The sequence below is a fragment of the Alosa pseudoharengus genome, unplaced genomic scaffold (genome assembly GCF_046254945.1).
Source record: "Alosa pseudoharengus isolate Yale_2024_CS ecotype anadromous, Long Island Sound unplaced genomic scaffold, YU_APseudo_1.1 YU_APseudo_1.1_scf_14, whole genome shotgun sequence".
NCBI lineage: Eukaryota > Metazoa > Chordata > Actinopteri > Clupeiformes > Clupeidae > Alosa > Alosa pseudoharengus.
Window position 1 is genome coordinate 32,246,944 of NW_027468609.1, and position 22,682 is coordinate 32,269,625.

The 22,682-nt window shown below is 43.1% G+C and overlaps 1 protein-coding gene across 1 annotated transcript; it reads right to left on the reverse strand.

Annotated features, from left to right (window-relative positions):
* Nucleotides 1-1,902: 1,902 nt before the first annotated feature.
* pcsk1 (proprotein convertase subtilisin/kexin type 1) lies at nt 1,903-22,265 on the reverse strand. The gene is made up of 14 exons (XM_076283351.1): nt 21,910-22,265; nt 20,376-20,480; nt 18,748-18,873; nt 14,147-14,293; nt 12,376-12,452; nt 8,765-8,853; nt 8,000-8,172; nt 7,637-7,849; nt 6,520-6,620; nt 6,034-6,267; nt 3,332-3,489; nt 3,079-3,212; nt 2,627-2,788; nt 1,903-2,364 (listed from the first exon to the last, which is right to left on the reverse strand). Exons 1-14 carry the CDS (start codon nt 22,093-22,095, stop codon nt 1,903-1,905), a joined length of 2,367 nt encoding a protein of 788 aa, XP_076139466.1. The 5' UTR covers nt 22,096-22,265.
* Between the last annotated feature and the right edge of the window lie 417 nt (nt 22,266-22,682).

Genomic DNA, 22,682 nt, shown 5'->3' on the forward strand with positions numbered 1-22,682 from the left:
TAAGTTGGCATTAAGGTGCAAAACCTTTCATGAAAGTAAAGACAGGCTTCATACATAAAGAGATATACCCTGTTGAGTATTCTTTCTAAAATGTTATATTAAATATATAGAATACAGAATATAGAATACATAGTTGTTTTGCTAAATGGCATAGATTTAACTCATTTAAATCTTTATAGACAGTAAAGTGTCGAATACAGAGTGAAACCTCAAACACAGGTAAATGAAGTTATACAAAACAACATACAATCATTGTCTTTTGTATAATCTAATATATACTTATAAAGAAACAAACAAGGAATTTACTCATTCTTAAGATTTGCATGCAGCAGCAAGGGACAGAGTGAAGTCAGCATGAGATGATTGGATAAAATCAGAACAGGAGAAGTTGTGCTTTGGGACACACCAATCTGAGTGCAGTTAGCCTGGTCACAGGAAGTACTAAACAGAGATGCTACAACCAAGGCCTCTGTTCAGTCACTTCCCAGGGAGAGTTAACACTGAAATCCATGTCACAAGATTTCTGTTGTTCATAATAATAACGCTGGCAGTTCTGAACTCAAAGTAATGCTATGCTGTGCTTGCTAATAGAGCTAAATTCCGACTACTTATTTTTGTTTACAGCTGGCAAAATAGCCACAAACTATCTTAACAATGACCTTGTCAGTAGGGTCAACCTTTTGGGTGGCTAGAAATCTTGAGACATTGGATTTTGTGGCTAGCTTCCCCTTCACAAACTATAGTATGCAGGCTATGTGTTGTCCACAGATTGCGATGAGACAGAAAGGCAGGCAGACAGACTGCATTCGTACTGACAGGCCAGAATGCTGTGGGCTGGAATCAGAGGTGCAGAAAATGACCTGTTTGGAAGTGTGACAGCTTCTCCTTCCACCAATCCCACTCCTCCTTGCCTCCCTATTTTTAATTCTTTTTTACCCCTTCATCCTGCCGTGCTTATCCCCTTCTACCACTTCTCCGTTCTCTTTTTACTTCCACTTATTTACTTTATCTCCAGTCTCTGACTATTTCTCTTCTATCCCGAAGCCCCTTTTGCAGGCCTGGGCAATATGTCCTTTTTCATACTCGGGTATGCTTAGACATTACACTGGGGTGAACATTATTTTGACATAATTGCATGTATATGGCTGTTCCATATACATATTGTTTGGGGTGGATTTATCCAGTCAGCCACTGAAGGGTAATAACAGCAATTAGTCCATCAACTATTTCAATTGCATTTGTTTTATTTCATTTTTGTTTTGCAGATGAAACCATCCTGTGCCAAGAGACATCATTTTACTGACCTCTAGTGGCCAGTGCTTAATTCAAATACAGTGCCAAAAATCAAGTGTCCGTTCCTCAGCAAAGGCTATTAAATCTATTAAATTAAATTATAAAAGATATACCCTTATGCAATACAAAACATTAAAAAAACACCCTAGCCTAAAATAGGCTGTCAGTGTGTCCAAATGGTCCAGTGAATTCTGGTTTATTGCCCAGGCCTACTTCCTCGTCCTCCTATTATCACTTACTCTTATCTTCCCGATGGTAACATTTCCTCTTGTCATCCCTTTCTCATCCCTCCATCGTACTCCTCACCCTCTCTCCTCCCCCCATTCCCTGAGTCATTCTCCTTACCCACACCTCCTCTCCTCTTCCTCTCCTCCTCTCCCTCCAGCATACACTCGACTCCCCCAGTGCTTCTCACCTCACCTTCCTCTCCATCTCCCCCCTCACTCCTGCCATCCCTCGTTACTCTTACTCTTTCACATTTGCCCTAGAACCCATTCCCCTCCATCCTTCCGTTTGTGAATTCTTCATATCAAGCTACCACTACCCATCCCTCCCACCCCCATACTTCCCCTCGTTTCTCCCTCTCCTCCTCTCCTCTCCTCCTCCTCCTCACTGCGAGTTGTCTGTCAGCATGTCGTACAGGGCCTGGAGGAGGCGGTCGTCGCGGTGCCGGTAGGGCTGGTTGCCGTAGAAGCGCTCGCTGTAGTCGCGGTACAGACTCTCCTCCGGCTCCCGCTGCTGCTTGAGTCGCTCCAGCGCCTGGTAGAACTTCTGCTCAGGGATCCGCTCCCTCTCTTGCTCCCTCTCTCTCTCCTTCTCCCTCTCCATCTCGCGCTCCCTCGCTTCCTCCCTCTGCTGGGCGCGGGCGGCGGAGGCGGGGGGCTGGGGCGGGAGCGCGGGGCTCTGCCGGTTGAAGGCAGACTGCAGGAGGCGCAGGAGAGCCAAGGAGGAGGTGGAGGAGGTGGAGGAGGAGGAGGAGGAGGGGGGAGGTGACTTCTCGTCAGGGGTGGGGGAGGGAGGTGACTCGGGGGCAGGGGGCACCTTCTGGACTGGCTTCAGTGTATGGGTTTCCTAAAAGATAGAGAAAAGTACTTGGCACTTAATTCAACAGCTCAACAGTATGTACTTTTTATTGTATATTTGTAATCTTAGTTATACGTTTATAATGTAATAATTAGCCATTTATATAATAATAATAATAATAATAATAATAATTACATTTTCTTTATTAATATTTTGTTACATAGTAATTTTTTGTTTGGATAATTTTGTTATTGCCTTCATGTACATTGTGTGCTCACTTCTGAAAACGTGTGCACACACACACACACACCTGCATCATGGCCTCCATGTGCTCCACACCACGGCGGTCATTCTGGACGGCGTTGTAAGGCGTGTATACCCTCTGCTTCTTCATGTGATCTGGACGCTCAGAGGTTCCGTGGAGGATTAACTTCCAGCTCACTATCTGCCCCTCATTCTCCATACGACCAGACTGAGAGAGAGAGAGAGAGAGAGAGAGAGAGAGAGAAAGAAAGAAAGAAAGAGAGTAAGGCTTATTGCTGTATCATGCCAGTGAAAAGAACTGGCGGTCTGTGAGATTAATGGATTGAGTGTGGTGTAGGGCAGAGTGATGTACACAGACAGAGAGAAACACAATGGCAGATAATCAAATATTCAGGAGTCAGTGAACACAGATGGACAGGGAAGCAGAGGCAGGGGAAATGGAAGTAATATGGAACGCAGTAGCAACAGAGGCTTGAGAGGGTGGGAGAGGAGACTCACGGTGTCGGTGATCTTGAGGGTCCAGGTGCCTGCGGGGTCTTCTCCCCAGGTGTGAACAGACATGAAGTCCCAGTTTCGGAAGCCATTAGTGGACGCGTCTCTCTCCCGCTCCGCCAACAGCACTGTGGTGGTGCCTGCACATATGAAAAACCTCTGTTAGTGTGTGTGTGTGTGTGTGTGTACCTGAGGGGGATATGAGTGTATTGCAGAAGTGTCCCCTGGTGTGTGTGTGTGTGTGTGTGTGTGTGTGTACCTGATGGGGAGGTGAGTGTGATGTGCAGGTCTCCTCTCCTGGTGTACTCTATGCTGGCCTCCAGCTGCACATGCTCTAGTGAGGTCACAGCGTTCTCCTGACCAGCACAGCCCTTGGAAGGGATCTCTATGGTGATCTCTCCAGCTGCCTTCAGGGGGCTGAACACACACGCACACATGCACACGGACACACACACACACGCACACACACGCACAGGAAGAATATGTGTTTTTAATGATGCAAATTCTTATGGACAACCAAGTCATGAGATCCTGTTCTCCGGTATGTCAACATGACAACAACGGCATTGGCAATGGCAAGTACAAACTACACAGTGAAAAAAAAGTTAAATGGTAGGTGTCTATAACAAACAATAACAACACATATAAGACAATGTAGGCTGAAGTCAGTGTTTTTGGATGAGACTTTTATCCTGTGTCATATTGTTGTGGTGACCCATTCATCATGCATGGAACAAGGAACATGCGGGTAACGTTACTTACTTCCCTCTCATCACTCTATGTAAAAGATCCCTAATCTAGTCTGTCCACTCATTCACAGGTGATTGAACAGGATGTCCACTCATTCACGGCTGACCGAACAGGAACACTGTTGCCGAGGATGCCACAGGCTCATGTGCTGACGAGGGGGCTGCCCTCATGCCTTCCCTGCCTCACCCTGGTTGCCGCCTGAGCTGTTTAGGAGTTAATCCCACAGACATGAATGGAGCGTACACTTCCGAACCTCCGAGTGCTGGATTAATAATCCTGGTGGATTAAAAAAAAAAAAAAAAACGCAGCATCTACTACCCACAACCATGCGTGGACACGGCCCTGACATGTGATGGTGACCGACCGACCGACCGACCACGCCTGAGCCAGGTGATGCTCGCCCTCGCGGTGGCACCGGCGCGGGCATCTCATCACAAATGACAATGACAATGACAATGGGAGATTAGTGGGCCAGCGCTGATTAGTCTGGTATTAGTCTAGTGAAAGAAACGGGATGTTTCCGCTCTGCAGTGGGCTCTCATGCTCTCAGATTAAAATCATTTCATTTTCATTTTGTGAATTGGGTTACATCATTACCAACAACGTGTGGTTTATTGCAACCTTGCTAGTGTTACATTGTTGTTGATTTTAGTATTGTTTAGTATCCGAAGTTTAGGAAGTTAATTTTAAAAAACTGAACAATACCGGTAAATGGATATGGTAAAATGGCTTCTGATCTCTGTGTCCACTCTGACTGAGGGGATTCCTAATGCTTACATCTGTGGTGGCTTTCTAGAGAATGGGTTTATGATGCGCTTCCTGCTTTAGCAGATTTTCCTGAAGCAGACCACCGGATTATTTAATCCCACAGGGGAGAACACCCATCTGCTCAGGTGCACTCATTCATTCAGTTAGTCATACCACTGAATCACCAAAAAAAAAAAATCACAAATAGCAGAAATCACTTCATGTGTTCACGCTCACCATCACACTGAAAAAGTGTAGGTGAATATTAATATAAAGTTAAACGAGCAGCCTGATCTGTATGGTTTATGGTTTATAGCATATGGACACAGACAATGTTTTGCTGCAACTGTAGATATGTGCAAGTTGAAATGATGACCAATCTGAAATCTGAAGACGTGACAAAGTTCTAGCTGGTCTCAAACCATTGTAGACTAGTTGACTGGTTCACACTCATAACTGTTGGTTGACTCCTAAGTTTAAACTCAGAAAGAAATTATAGCATGTCTCAAAAGCACTGCAAACCCAAAATGACAATATCACCCAATGTGTTTCTGAGAAAAGCCTGTTGTAACATGCAGCTTTAAATAAAAGGCAGATCTGTCAGGTTCATGACCTCGTGGTGCATCAGAGGGTTTTTAACATCCACAGCACCAGCTCATCGGCTGCTGTGCACAGCGGGTGGTGATCTTACATCAATACATGGACCCAAATCTCATCTCTTCTCTCTTTCATCACCGACAAGGAAAACAGAGACTTAGGATGGGCACACAACACACACGCACACATGCACAGCAAATCCGTGTAGATCATTTGCTAGTATGAATGATACTGCATTAACATGCATAGCAGCAGATGGCAAAAAGGAGTTGAAGAGTTTATCTTGCGTGTGTGTGTGTGTTTTTATGTTTGGTACATATTTACTGTTATGTGTGTAGCTCTGGTGTGCCTGGTAAGCCTGCATTCTGTACAAATTCTATTTACATGAATGTCTGCATTTCCTGCATTAGTGTGTAATGGTGGTCTTCACTTAATGAAATTACACTCTTGGATGGGTTTCTTGGAATTTCACTGTTTCAAAATATTCCAAAAATACTATTGCAGACGCATTTAAACTTCAATAAACTATCGATGCACATGGACATATTCAAATAAATAACTGAATGGCAAATCATTATTGAACAACACCTTTCTTCTGCCAGAGGGAAGGAAGAACTGCTACTTCCAATCTCCCAATCAAACCTGCAGCCCCTAAATGTGACGATGCTGTACATGGCTGCAGAATACAGGGCATGGGACAACTTGTGCAGGTTTTCCATCTAGGTCAGATGTATGAGCCAAAATTACTAAAAAAATAAAGCACTAATCCAATAATCCATACACACCCTCACTCATTCACTCATTAATTCATTCATATGGATGCTATCTCTTTCTCTTTCTCTCTCTCTCTCTCACACACACACACACCTGGGCTGGAAGGTCTCATCCCTGATGATGCACTGCTTCTTCTCCGGTACGTGCTTCCAAGTGGCCGGGTCAGCCAGGTCCACCAGGGCTTTGGCGTTCAGGAGGCCGAACCCGAACCTACTGTTGACCATGAGGCCTGCTCCGTTCCTCTTCCAGCCTGGGTTATTGGCCAGTGGGTCGAACTCTGATGTCCACACCACGATGTGCTGCAGGTCTCTCCAGGTGAGATCCGGACTGTGGTGTGAGGAAGTTGAAGGTCTTTACTTATCCCTATAACTTTATATACACATTAAATAACGATGACTGTAGTAAGTCCTATATAATAATAACTATAACAATGGCTTTTGGGTGTGACTAGAGACTATGACTAATAGAGCAGTAAAGGTAACGACTATATAGTTGGTGAAGTCTGTTGGCTATTAGAATTGGGACAAAATGGATGGTTAGGTGTGGAGGAACACTGCAGATGGACGAACATAGACGTACTTCTGTTCGAGCGCCAGGGCGAATATCCCAGCAGCCAGCGGGGCAGAGGCAGATGTGCCCGTGTGTGTCTCCGTACACTCGTTATGCAGATCAGCGCTCGTCTGCAGAGAAACAGCCAAGAGAGAGATTAATCAGCACAGACCAACACCACCACATATGACTCAGCAACATGGCCGCAACATGTGCTATGTCCCATGTGTATCTTGTGTGACTAAAACAAACGGATTCCATATAGAAAATAAATTGAAAAAAAATGATACACACATCTTCAGTCAGTATATAAACATGTGAAATACGAGCACTAACATGACACAAATTAATATACATGTACAATATGTATTTGATTATAATGATATACTGACATAATATGCAGTACAAGTCGTGAAACAGCCAATACAATTAAATATGAGTCAAAGTGGGCCGAACCGATGACAGGGAAAGGGCAGAGATGATGGACAGACAGGAATGAGTCACATCCACACAAATGCCAGGGATCGATGGCATCGTCTAGTCAACACCCGTCAAACACGACTCCAAGCTGCCGAGTCGGGCCTGGCGCTTATTTTAGCCCCGTTGTTCTTACCGAGTGCGGTGACAGTAAGACAAGCAGGGGGCAATTTTTACGTGGTGTAAATTTCATGGCATATAAAGTTTATGGGGCGAGCCTGGAAGAGTGAGTCTACGGGACTGTCTCTCACTTCACCCAGACAGACAGAGGGGGGGGGGGGGTGAGAGAAAGGGAGACATTGAGAGATGGACGGACAGAGCTTATGGAGCGGTCAAAGACTGGTGGTGAACGAGAGAGGAGGGAAAGGAACGGAAGAGTGAGTGAAACAGCAGAGAGAGACAGAGGCGTTTTGAGGAAATCAATAAAAGCAATCAAAGAATGCGTGGTAGAGTAGTCTTGGGAGAGTAGCCAATGGGAGGCTGTATGTGAGAAATGGAGGGAGATGGAATGGAGTAAAGAGAGAGAGAGCGAGAGAGAGAGAGAAAGAGCCAGAGAGAGAGAGAGAGAGAGAGAGAGAGAGAGAGAATAAGTGTTGGGGACAGAAAAACAGCCAAAGCATATGAATGAGCACGATGAGAGGGATGGCTGAAGAAGGACAGCTGGACTCACGATCCTCTGGTCAGTGTAGTCTCCGCTGCTGTACGCGGTGGCCAGGGTGGAGGAGCACTTCTCGGCGTACCACGGCGACAGGCCTTGCTGGGAGGCACTGCTGATGGAGATGGTGAAGATGCTGTCAGTGTAGCCGTCGCAGTCACAGTTATCGCCCTGGCGACCGCCATTACCAGAGGCCCACACAAAGATAGAGCCCTTCCCATTTCGACCCTGAAATAGACACACACACACACACACACACACACACACACACACAAACACACACATTCATGAAACACAGATGAATATATTATGCATATTAATGGATTTCATTTAGTTAATCAACCCTATGTGTAATTCTCCAGGTCTTTCCGCCCGTACCTTCTGGATGCCGTACTCAAAGGCTTTCTGGGCCAGCCGACCGGGCCCCTCAACGGTCTTGCCGTCATCATTGGGGCCCCAGCTGGCGCTGTAGATGTCCACATGGTTGGGGTTGAAGCCGATGGAACTGGCCTCGATGGCGTCGGTCACGATGCCGTCCAGCATCCGGATCCCTACAGGGAGAGAGAGACGGGAAACACAACAACGGTTAATGCAAGTACTGTAGCTAAGTGATCTGCTGCATCTTTATAATGATGTACCAAAAAGCTAAATGTGATTTGTAAGCCATTTATGGGATATTACACATTTTGTCATGTTACATAAAGAGGAATATTTTTTGAAATGCTACATTCTGAATTACTCTGAACCAGAGGCTCTGCTTAATGACAGATGTTAATGTTGATGATTCAATTATGTAAATTGTGTTAAAAACAGACCGAAGCATGGAGGAGATAGTGTAAAAGATTTGGTGAATTATGTAATTACCTGCAGCTAAAAGTCAGGCAACCCTCCCTCTCATACCACTCTCACTCTCATACATAAAAATGAACCTCAATCTGATAAGAGTAAGAACAACAGTTTTACCTTTCTCAGTTCTCAGAATTCAATTAAAGGTTAATGTTTCCACCATTACCCTCAATTATTCCACGATTAACCCTTCAACCTCTCTCTCTAACCCTCCCTCTCTCTCACACACACAGACACACAAATTCATTCACTCGTGGTATGCAGCACATACACACACACTGTAATGCGTCTGCTTACCTCCAACCTTGGAATTGTATGCTATCCCGACTCCACATTTGTTGTTGTCAGCCTGCATGGCAATTTCACCAGCACATCTAGTGCCATGCCTAGGAGAGAGGGAGAGAGAGAGAGAGAGAGAGAGAGAGAAAGAAAGAGAAAGAGAAAGAGAGAGAGAGACACACACACACACACATAGAGAGAGACAAATACAGACACAGACACACACACACAGAGAGAGAGAGAGAGACAGAGAGACAGAGAGAGAGAAAGAGAGAGAGAGAGAGAGAGAGAGACACACACACACAGACAAGGACAGAGAGAGGAAGAGAGAGAGAGATCATAAACAAATGAGTTCACTGAGTATACAGCAGATAAGGATATTTACAAACAGATAATATAGACAGAAAGAGAGCACTTAAAGAGCCAGCATAACTCATCTGATGTGCTCTACACATGATCCTGATAAAAAGCACTGACTAAAACCACAGGACTGAGAACAGACGTAATACATTTCCTTTTTATGCACACTCTCAGTCTCACCCTTTCCAGCTCACCAAATGTATGATAAAGCATGAAGAAGCAAATCATCACATTAACAATACTGATAATCATGAATTTTTAATCTATTTTGATGGCTCAAATATAAACCATGAGTCTAAATAATTAGTAACAATACAGCTAAATATAAAAAGCTGATACAACCCATGCAAATACACCTTTCACAACCCCCCCCAACACACACACACACACACACACATGCACAGTGAACCACTTGACTGTCTTGTTTGATAACATTGTGTGCTTGTGTCTGGTGTCTGTTGTTAAAAGCTGCAGTAATGACAGGCCTTCATAGACTGATCTCCCTCCCCAGTCTCCACTGAAATATAAATGAGTCTGTATGGCACAGGCGATTACACACAAGCTCGTACCCAGCTCTGATAACTAACGAGTGGACCGACACAAAGGCAGAGATGAAGAAGGGTGTGTGTGTGTGTGTGTGTGTGTGTGTGTGTGTGTGTGTGTGTGAAACCACAGCCAGCACAGCTGGTAGGGAGTGAGTCATCCAATGAAAGGCTTTGTCTGAGAGAGAAAGAAACACAACAGAGAGAGAGAGACAGCGAGAGAGAGAGAGAGAGAGAGACAGAGAGAGAGAGCGAGAGCGAGAGAGACAGAGAGAGAGAAATTAATGAGTGTTTTTCCTCGCCGCTGTGGCTCTGAAATAATTGTTGCATTGCGCAGTGTGTGTGCTCCACGTGTCCTGACACACTGGTCTCCACCTTCACAACCTCCACTCCTCCACTGTCCTGTCTGACGACTGTCTCTATTGGTCTGTGTCAGTTATTTCACTGTTTTGTTTACGGCGTTTCCACAGTCTTTCCTCCTGATGTTTTGCCTTTGTGGATACACTGCTGTCTCTCACATATTATGTTCCTGACTCTCTAGTCTATGCTACCCTCCCTCATATTCTAGTCTATGCTACCCTCACTCATATTCTAGTCTATGCTACCCTCACTCATATTCTAGTCTATGCTACCCTCACTCATATTCTAGTCTATGCTACCCTCACTCATATTCTAGTCTATGCTACCCTCACTCATATTCTAGTCTATGCTACCCTCACTCATATTCTAGTCTATGCTACCCTCACTCATATTCTAGTCTATGCTACCCTCACTCATATTCTAGTCTATGCTACCCTCCCTCATATTCTAGTCTATGCTACCCTCACTCATATTCTAGTCTATGCTACCCTCCCTCATATTCTAGTCTATGCTACCCTCCCTCATATTCTAGTCTATGCTACCCTCCCTCATATTCTAGTCTATGCTACCCTCCCTCATATTCTAGTCTATGCTACCCTCACTCATATTCTAGTCTATGCTACCCTCACTCATATTCTAGTCTATGCTACCCTCCCTCATATTCTAGTCTATGCTACCCTCACTCATATTCTAGTCTATGCTACCCTCACTCATATTCTAGTCTATGCTACTTCACTGACAACATTTAAATAATATGTTCATATAGAGAATGTGTATTTTCTATTCTTCATGTTGACTCTGCTGTGATGGTCCACATCTTGTTTTCTTTTTCCCCTCTCTACTAGCACCGCTCAATTTCCTTATAGCCTCATAGACATTTTATAATTGAGTTAGACTGGCAAAAGGAGGAAAAGAAGGATTATTTCACCATAATGGGAAGAGATATTACATAATGCTGTTTGTTGGCTAGAATTTAGACACTGACTACAGATGGACCCACTTTGAGATGGGGAGTAATGTGTCTGCCTTCGGAGTTTAGGATACTAGTTTGGGCTGTTGAGTTCAATTTTGAGCTTGTTACACAATCAGCAGGAGCAAGCAGTGGGATGGAAGTGGATTACACAGCCATGTGCATGGAAAGCAGACCCTCTACCGTGGTCATGTCTTCCCCTTCTCTAATTCTGCCTCCATATCACACATTTTTTGTGTCACATGACATATCCTTCAAATCCCTATCTCCCTTATGCTGTCTCAATCGTTTGTGCCAAAGTCTGTGCCAAAGTCTGTCCATTTCTATCAATTCCAACACATACAGTAATTTCCTGTGTATTAGCTTCATTGTGTATAAGCCACAGGACAATGTTTTATGCAAGTAAAAAAACAACAACATATTAATACCATATTAACTGCCCCCATGTATTAACCTCAAAGAATTTTTGCAAAATCAATGTGTAAGCCGCGGCTAATAGTTGGGAAATTACGAAATCAATGCAGGACAAGCAGCAGCTGCAAGAAGGCATACTGAAGAGTCTAGTGCTGATCCTGCGTCTTTGAGGAGTTTCAGAAAGGAGTCTGTATCTATAAATGGCATCTTCTCTCCTGCATCACCAGTGACGTAAACCCAGACAGAATCTCCCAACGCTACCAAAACAGGGCACACAGTTCTGCAGGGACACACGTGTTGATAGGTCACTGGTAATACCATCTGATAAATATCACTGTATAACTGTGAAATGCACAGTATCTTTATACAATCTAACACATCATAGCCATGACACTTATATGTATTTCATTAGGACTCAATCATCTATGTGCACATACATCATTCGGTTCATTGCTATGAATAAAAAATCATGTCCTAAAATGCTAAATACATAAGAAATGTCATGGCATGATGACACTACTGAACATGTGTACACAAATGTAACAACATGTTGATGCCCTGACCTTCACAAACACAGCCGCCTAACATCCTTCTGCAGAGCTCCTGATATTATCTGAAATACTGAATGCTACACACACAGCCCATATGGCTCCAGCTGGTGGACTACGATTTACTGTATAGGCACTGAGTGTGTAAGCAGGATGATGACTTAATGCCAATGCTGATGTCATGCCAGAGTCTACCTACAGCAAACAAATTCAAATTATTTTTTTATCGCTCAGTCAAAAGCTTTTGGGGAAATCTTCATCAACTGTCGTTTTATCAAAAGCCTAAAATGTTGTTACTGACTGCATTAAGTGGCATATTACGACTGGAATTGATGAAACAATAACTGATAACATCCATTTATAAAACCACCCACCTACTCCTAGTTCCTAGTTTGTTAATGGGCAATGACTACATAAATAGAATGAGCAACTTACTTATTTTCATTGGTGGAGTCATAGCGAGGGAAGGGGTCAGGGTCATTGTCATTGAAGTCATAGCTTGCTGCTGGGTCCTATGGGAAAGGTAGAGAAAGATAGAGAGGGGAGAGATGCATGAAGCTAGCATCAAATGTTTCTCAATGTTAGCATTATGCAGAAGGCAAATGGAAGAAACACAGCATCAAATAGAAGACTTGGCATTGTGTAAAGGGAACAGAGCTAAGGGACCAGAAACTAGACTGTAAAAGACAGTCTACAGAATGGAATAGTACATCAAAATACTAAGCAGTTGTCTTAGCTAAGATACAGTTAAGAGAAACAGGATGAGCAGATTGTGCATAGGACCATACAAAACAAACTATCCCAGCCTAAACTATTATAGAGATGGCTGAGAAAAATATCCCATTTGCTCGTGTGAGAAATCAGACCTAATGCTTGTCCATTAGTCTCAGGTGGTGTGTTGCCGTCTGCGGAACTGATGTGATGGAAAAGGTTTTTATACTGGTGAGTCAGTATCGCTATGACGTCAGCAGCGGTCGAGTGAAAACAGTCACTTCCTGTACATGGGCACGGTCCATCATGATTATATTGCCCTGAGGTCAATGCATAAATGATGAGTCATACCATCAGTGCGATGTATTTGGAGCAGAAGTCCAGTATTTTATCATACATTTTCCCTCTTTATTATCTGTCATCTTTGGTCTCTCTCTATCTCTCTTTCTCTTTTTTTCTCTCCCTTTCTTTTTTACACAGATGAACTGCTTAATATGGCCTATACAGTGAAACAACAGGTATTCGTGTCTGATTTGCTTTGTGGGAAACATGGAGTTCACAGCGGAGCCAGAGATATATATACAGATACATATATTCCCATATATTCCCAATGCTCACTTTACCCTTCTGGGCTCTGTACGTCTGAACATAGACCTATCTAAAACTCAGTAACCGACAATACATGTTGGAAATGTGGAAAGATGTACAGTAGTTTCTATAGTGTTTTCTAGTGTTTGCCTCAGCGAGCGCGCATGTGTCCAAGTGTGCTGTGTGTTTGTGTGTGGGTTAATGAAGGGCTCTCTAATTGAGAGTGGTAATTACACAGTGAACAAGAGAGGCTCCATCTGTGTGTGCTCAGCACATCCTATAACTGCTTCCTTTATGTCATCTCTGTGTATGTGTGTGTGTGTGTGTGTGTGTGTATGTGTGTGTGTGTGTGTGTGTGTGTGTGAGTGTGTCTGTTCATGTGTGTGTGTTGACATACCCGGCAGTGTGTTTTACAAACAGAGCTATCCTGCCAAGGCCTGTCTATAGTGCTTGTACGTGAATTATGTTGGGGCAACCTTGCTGGCGTAAAAGCACTTCAATCTCATCTAGTTAACCTGTCCTCCTACACAACAAAATATGACAAAGCTCGAGTACAGTCAGACGTAGAGTACATATCATACGAGTGTAGTTCAAAAATAGCACTGGAGCACTGATGCTCAATGAGACTGACAGGATGAATCGCTCTCAATGGTTTAAGTTTTTAATATTCCATTAGGCTGCCTTGCGTAAAGTGAAGGATTGTGCTCAGTATGTGGTTAATTTGTGTGTGTGTGTGTGTGTGTGTGTGAGTGTGAGTGAGTGAGTGAGTGAGTGAGTGTGAGTGAGTGAGTGAGTGAGTGAGTGAGTATGTGTGATTGTCTGTGGTTGGGCTGGAGTTGCCATGGGAACAGGCATACGTTCAGCAGCATGGTTGCTGCGGGCGTTGCCTTGGTGACAGGGGACTTACGTAGTTGGGGTAGATGTCGGTGTGATTCCACTCCAGCCCGTCGTCCAAGACAGTGATGACCACGCCCTTCCCAGTTATGCCCTTCTTCCACACAGGGATCACGTGCAGGTCAAGCTTGGGCAGGGAAGGAGAGGTACGCGTGTCTTGCTGGAAAGACAGACACAGAAAAGAAGAAAATGAGTGTGAGAGATGGGGGAGAGAGAGAGAGATGAAGAGAACGCTGTTGAAAACTAAGCAGAGAAAGGGAACAGGGAGAAGGAGATAAAGGAATTAGATGACCTCATCCAACCAGATCAGATCAATAGGACACTATAAGCTACTGAACAACACGGTTTCTCTCTGCATTTTGACAAAAAAGCAAACAAGTTTCTGTGTGATTATTGTACAAGAGGGTCAACACTGGCCGATGCTTTTTCAGAATCCGATCACTGCAAACACTATCGAGGTCTAGCTTCTCTATGCAGTCGAGTGCATGGGGATGCAATCTCCCCGTTTGACCTTTCTAATTGTCAGGATGGTAATGGGGCATAAGAAATAATAAAGGCCTTTTGTCTGGGTAGGACACCTCTCTTGTCCAATCCAGCGCTGCTGCCAGTAGATTACACCACAGGAGTACACTGGAGTACACACTCCTAGTGATGGAAGTCATCAGGATGCACACTTGACTCACCACTGAATGACTCACCACTGAAAGAGCACTGAATTCTTTGATATACAAAAAACATTGGATGCAGGGATATCTGGTCCCTTAAAGGTGTTGGGTAACGTCACTTCTGTTGACGTTCAAACAAAACAGAGAGCTAGCTCGGTACTCCCTTCCCCTCCCTCCCATGCAATCAAAACTCTCCTAAACGTGCATCTCGTCGGCGATTGGCTGGAACAGTTTGTTATTTTCTTATGTTCCAGGTTGGACCAAGTTGTTTTTGTTGCTGTTTTCAGAGCCTGGGCTGTCCACAGAGACCATGTGTATTCAGGGCACAGGCAGCTAGCGGATGGGGAGGTGATGTTTGCTGTATGTGACAAAAAATGTTTTAGCTTAGAAACCGCATAACATCGCTTAGGGGACCTTTAAAAAAAGCCAAAACCACATAAAACATCAAATAATACCAGAAAAAAATTAAATAACCTAATAATCACATCAATCATGAATGCAATCTCATGCATTTTGCAATTTAATATGTTGTCCTTGTGTGCCTATTTAGAGGCTTAATGTGTTACCACACTTAAACTATTAAAATAAAGTATTGGTTCTTGTTGTCTTGTTGCAATTTACAAAACCTCTGTACAATAAAAAAAAAAAAATCAACAAACAAAATTGTCATAATACTAAATTAAAGATATTTTACCCTATCTGACTCCTGATGTAGGCTATACTCCCAAACTACATATATAGAAACACCCTGCTTACAAATTAAATCTTATAGCCAGAGACTTTCTAATGAGGAGACACAGCACTCAAAAAATCCTCCATAGAAATGCATGGGGTTAGTTTGTAACGCCAATATGGCCGTTGTCTACACATATCCCACCCCTCCCTCAGCAAAACGTCGACATGTGAATACATTGAGCCAATCATGTGGTGTGATGTGAATACATTGAGCCAACCATATGGTATGTTGTGAAGACATCTTGCCAATCATGTGTTGTAAACTCGCCGCTGGAGCAAGATTGGTGTCGTATATGGCCACCGAGTGGAGGGACTTGCCTAAAAGGACTTTGTTATAGCCTACACATCGGCCTGTGACCTCCACAAGTGATGTGAGCTTGGCTACTAACAGCACCATCTCAGTCCTCACCATCACAGGCTCTGGCCTAAGTACCAATGATTCCCATGCAGGGCAGCGACCAAACTCATCAACACAAAGCACTTCTTGGATAAAAAAAACAAACAAGTGGACTGCAATAACCCAACTTAGCTACTGAAATGGAGGAGATTGACATGATTATGGTGAAATAAGATGAATTTAATGAAAACAATAAATCATGGCATCCAGAACTGAATGCACACTACTAAGTGTACAAGGCAACAACCAAACAATGAATTGCCACAGATGGCAATGGAATGTGAACACACACACACAGGTTTGTTTAGTAAGTGTCATGCAGTATTCATGTAAGTGCCGTGGAGCGGAGAAAGACTCCCTTCCACTTATCATTAGCATTTTAATTAGCTAATCAGCTGGAGATGGAGAGGAAAAGAAAGCCGGAGGAGGGAGGGTAGAGAGAGAGAGACAACAAGGAAAGATGGAGAAAATGGAGGGCACCACTTCTCTTGCTTTCACTCACCCACCCAGTTCTCACACACACACTGAAGAATGAGTCATCGCTGCAATCTCCATTTCAAGCAGAGATTAGCTATCGGGAGGGGCAAAATAATCACACTCACACACGTTTCTATACACACAAACACACTCACGTGCATAGACACACACACGCATGCGAACACACAGAAAATCGTGTGTTCGGTGTGTGTCGGGCGAACATACATGTGTGTGTAAGTCTGTGCAAATTCAGTTGAATTCAATTAATCTCTCCTCTCTGTTGGCTCTTTAGAGGTGCATGACTCATCTACTGATTCGCACATATGCTTTCTACATGTGAGGGCCTTACAAGAAAACTCAGAAAACACAGAAACAGATACTAAGCTCTTGACATTGTGTGAGGGGTCAAACTGTGAGTTACAACTGTGAATTATCATGTCCCTCTCAAGGATAATAAAATTAATTTTGTGCAATGTCAATGTATTTCAATTTCTTCATTCTATTAAAGGTCACGTGAAAAAGTCAACTAAGCTGGTGTACAACATCATTATTCAGCAGACATTTTAAAAGTATATGGAACATTTTTATACAGTGATGTAGTAACTTGTGAACAATCATGATTAATACAGTTGAGTGGTAAAATAGCGAGTTCGCTGCCAAATGAGGACAGCCCACTACTTCAGGTGAAAAGTAGCACTACAGCCTGCCCTACTTCTTATACATTAAGCACATTTATTTGGTCTCACATGTAGCAAAATTATTACTTTTTTCAAAGTGATTATATTAACATATTGTAACTTAACATTAGTTTAACATTCAACTTTCCTGGATTTTTTCAAGACGTTTAAATGGTGATCAATGTCTTCCCACACACTGTCTGTCATCCCTATTTTGTCAGACTTGGGTAGCTATCGGACATTTTGTATTTCCGACTGTGAGTGAAAAACTGGTAAAGTATACAGATTCATGTTTTTTTCCCAGTATTTTTTCCAGTAGAGCTCATTCCAGTAGAGCTAATTTTCAGTTAAACGTCTTTACAGTCACATGTTTTGTGACTGATGTTCTTGTGGCTGACAGCTCAATTTCTGAAATATGTCTTCTTTTAAGACATAGCTCAGAGCACAGTTATGGTAAATGGGCCAACCGCGATCATCTGAAAAGGCTATATTTAAGGCCTCTGAAGCATGCAATTTACTGTCTAGTTTTGACAAATTGTTAAATGCTTTTTTCCCCCACTGAGCCTACAAGGCTCTATAGTTGATATCATTAACACTCCTACACTCGCTATCTTTTATGTCCACCCCCTGTACAACACAGCTATATCATTCACTTGCTGCACTTCTAAGGGACCAAATTGGTTTAATCAACTGGCATCCTTACTGTCTCTATTTATATTTCAAATCTCACAGGTTCTCCGACTCTTACTTCAGAAGAAAAAAATGAAAACCAGGCCAAACTGGACAAATCTGAGAGGCCAGATAAACGGCACGATTCAGAGAAGCCTCACTGACGTCGAACGTCTCTCAAAAAACCCTGTGCACAGCAGGTAGAGCAAACGTGATGATTAAGTGGCATAAGAGCGCTGGCTGATGAGTGTGGCAAGTGGCCATTTAAGAGCAATTCCATTAGGGAGGCTAAATCAGTCAGGATGAAATAAAGCTCGACTAGCGCAGGTGACTCAGACCTTAGACACGCTGCTGTAGTTTAGGGTATGTGGCAGCGAATTTCATGACTCTCTCTATCACACACACACACACACACACACACACACACACACACACACGAAACCTGAAGCCACAATGAACCTAAGTGTTACTCGTGAGGACCACAATTGTAAAAACTGATGCAGAGTAATGCAGAACCATAGCATGTCTTAAAGCTCTGTTGATCCCAACAGACTAGTCTGTTTACTGTGATATAATCTTTATAAGCTTCATTCCATAGAATAATACGTAAAACACACATATTATATATAGTAAATATTCTGTGAAATAAATTAGTCACTGCTCAAGTGAAAATTCTAAATCTGGGACAGAGACGTTCCTTTGAGCTTTCTGATCTCTGAAATAAAACCTTTAGCAAACATTACAGCTTCTGCTATCTGCATAATACTCAACCACACACACACACACACACACACACACACACACACACACACACACACACACACAAGAAGAAGAAGAAGAAAGAAGATGAAGAAGAATGAAAAACATAGGAACCAGATATCTCTGAATCCAAGATTGCCCGAGCGAGATGCCACCAGTCAACAAACAAGCGAGAGAAGGGCAGGGAGAAACTGGGCTCTCCCCCGCACACAAGGAGAGCAGGCTGAGGACTCACCAGGTACCACTGCTGGTTCCACATGGGGTCGCTGAAGAGCTTATCCGCCGAGCAGCTTGGACACTCCTCACCCAGAGGCGCTCGTTTGGACCGCCGTTTCTCATACTGCTGCTCAGCCCAGGTCACCTGACACACACACACACACAATAGAATTTAATAGAAAAGTTCGGACACCTGATTACCACTGTGTTGCATCACCTCTTAATTTAACAATAGCCTCTAAACATTTGGGAACTGAGGAGACCAGTTGCCGGAGTTCTGATAATGAAATGTTTTCCCATTCTAGTCCCATTCTGATATAATATTTCAGCTGCTCAACAGCCTGGGGTCTTGTTTTTCATTCCATGAAGCACCAAATGTGACAGGTCTGGACTACAGGCAGGTCTTTTTAGCACCTGGACTTTTCTACTATGGAGCCATACTGTTGAATGAGTGCAGAATGCAGCTTGGCATTGTTTTCCTGAAATATTCATGGCCTTCCATGACTGGATGGCAGCAAATGTTGCTGTGATAGTGTCTTTCCAGGTGTGCAAGCTGCACATGCCATAAGCACTAATGCACCCTGCCTTTTTACTGAGCACTACTAACAAGATGGATAGTCCCTCTCCTCTTTAGCCGGAAGGATGCGGAATTCATTATTTAAAAATACAGGATAAATACAGGAGCTCTGGCCCAGATAAGACAGCGGTATTTCTGGATCTTGTTTAAATATGGTTTCTTCTTTGCATGATACAGTGTCAACCAGCATTTGTGGATGGATCTTAAAACTGTTTTCCTGAGTCCATGCAATAATTTTAGTTACAGAAACAGGCCTGTTTTTTATAGGGCGGTGGTAGTGTAGTGGTTAAGGAGCTGGGCTAGCGTGCAGTAGCCTGAAAGTTGTCGGTTTAATTCCTGGCTTCCACCGTTGTGCCCTTGAGCAAGGCATTAAACCCCAAGTTGCTCCGGGGACAATGTTTTCCGTTGTAATATAGCTGACATATGTAAGTCACTTTGGTCAAGAAGTGTCTGCTAAATGTAATGTAATGTTTTTAATGCAGTGCCACCTGAGGCCCCAAAGATCACAGCCATCCAATATTGTTTTTGGCCCTGTCTCTTGTGTACAAAGATTTCTCTGGATTCTCTGAATATTTTATTGATATTATGTGCTACACTGCAGATGTGGAAAATTCCCAAATTGTTGCATTATTTGCCCACACAGTTTTTCACAGAGTGATGAATACATCTGTATACTTCTGACAGACTCTGCCTCTCTGCGATGCTCTTCTTATGCACAATGTATGGTTCCCGTTAATCTGATTAGTTGTGAAATGTTCCTCCTTGTGTTTTCATTAACATTAGACTTTCCCAGCCTTTTGTTGCCCCTGTTGCAACTTTTTTGAGATGTGTTGCCGGCATCCAATTCAAATTGAGCGTTATAGTTTTCATGGAATAGTACCAATTAGTCAATTTAAACATTTTATATGATGTCCATGTTCTTTTTCAGCTAAATATGGGTTTACATGATGTCACATTTTGTTTATATTTATAATTTACACACAGCATCCCAACCTTTTTGGAAACAGGGTTTTGGACACACACACGTGACAGACAGATAGAGATAGGATGAACAACAGGAGATCTCTTACCCGGTCATCTTCGGCGAGCCTCTTTGTTATATGGTCGGCACTTCTTTTGGCCCTGCTAGGATGACTCCGGTGTTTGAACAAATATAGATTTTCCAGTGCCCCAATCTGTGGAGAACAGTGAATTAATTCCTTGGAGTATTGTTTTTGCCTAACCTATTCCAAACATATTTAAATATCTACAGATATCTCTGGTTCTTCAAGTGAAAAATATAGATTTGTACTCTTTAGCCATAGGTAGTGCCAGAATTGCACTAAATATATTGTAGCTGTGATTTAATGGTTAATATAATCATGTCATCTATAGCCTATGTGTTGATAAAGATGGCCATGGTGTACTGAAGGAAAACTGGAAACCTTAGGCCTATAAATGAATATAAAAAGGAATATAGGAATTTCTAGAGCCGACTTTCCATGATATCACTAATTATAGGTGGTATGCAGTCAATGTAGGTTTCAGATTCAGAAAATGGCAAAGAAATGCAACTAAATTTTGCATTTTAATATTACAGGAAGGTATTAGCCTACTTCCAACGCATGTAATCTCGTTTTAAATACATTCTGCTATGTATTTATAACTCAGTAAAGGAGGTGAAATGTCTAGTCCTCATTGGTGACGTTCAACATCGGAAGTGAACAATGGCAATACTGTGTGCACAGACCGGAATCTTCCGCCGATGCAATTAATTTATGTTTACATAGAGTCTGCTAGTCAACAAACGGGCCCTCTACGTTTCCAGTCATAGGCTATTCATGGGTTTCATCAGTTCCTTTCCACAGGTGTATTACTCAAGCATCATGCAGTCTACATTCATAAGTGCTTGATCTTATACACCTGTGGAAAGGGACCCATGAAGACCCCCATCCGAAACACCTGTTAGGCTACTAATTGTTTGGCATCACATTATGCGCAGAATCGTCAATATATGTCAACTAAATATCTTATAGTCAGTCTTGTGCTTCTTGTGCTGATACCCAGACATGTTAATGTTGCCTTTCAGGAACTAATACTCCTTACAGACCATTTTAAAACAATTGCAACTCACAGATATCAAATAAAGACATGACCAAGTAACTAACTCCTGTGAAAACCATGTTCGAGAAAACGCTGCATATTAAAATAGGCTCTCACTAGTTATGTAGAAGCAGAATATATTTATCTGATAATAAATAGGGAATCGGGAGTCAGCGCTGCGCTATGTCGACTCATTCATTAAGGAGAATGTATTTAAAAGTCATAGTGCGTTGTTTTCATAAAAATAACCAACATTTTAAGAGCTCAATGAAAAGCTTTATTCGTGTTGACACCAAAATATGCCACAAACAAAACAATTCAAAGATAACTACACTTCCTGGCAACATGGCTAGAGGCAACAGGGCTCCTGATCTTCTCCTTCTCCTGATACACATGCAAAGTGTGTCAGCCCATGAATAAAGCAAAGAGGTTGAAAGCCGTAGGCCTACTCATCATCGACACCAGCTTAGTTCAGGAGCGGCAGCATAATGAATTTTGATCGTGAGATTCGGTCGTGCCTACCTGTCTGATTAGTTCGTAGTCGAGCTCTCTGGCGATTGCGCTGGCAGCATCGATACCCCCGGGAATCTCCACAGCCCACTCGTTCAGGTACTGTCTGTTCGCCGCTAAGGCGTTCACCCGGGACACGACAATACAAAGAGCTACAAGAATACTGTGCATAACCAAGGCGCAACATCTCACTTCCATCTCAGATGTCTGGCTACTATAGAGAAAAAATATATTTCTATGCGTGTCTAACTGGACAAAGGCAAAATAGCAGTGGAGAACACTAAAACACGATAAAATAATAAATAGTAAGAATATCCGTTACAATCTTGTGGTCTAGTGTTTTGTTCCTCACGAACACTGTTAGGTTATTCTACGCCTAAATGAGTCTATAGGTGAGGAAACTATTCTTGAGCTGCGTTTACGTGTAATGAAACAATTCTGAGATGTACGGAGGAGCGAATCGTGGGAAGGGGTGGGGACGTCCGCACGTCAAACTACGATGGGGTCTGACGTCAATTTCGAATCTACCTGGGGTAGGATGCTGACACGGGTCCCGAGGGGGCGGAGGGCGGGTAGAGAGGACAGCAGAGGGTGGGAGGGGGATATGGGTGCATCTAAAAATAACCATCTCCTTCTTATTCCGACGAAGACAGCAGAGCACTGGAATTCATGTATGATAAACATGCCTCTTTGCGTGTGGATCTCACATTCTCCATTGCCACTGCATGGATTCATACACTGCAAAATAACTTTCAGAGTCCTTTGCAGGCGAGGTTTTGCTGAGG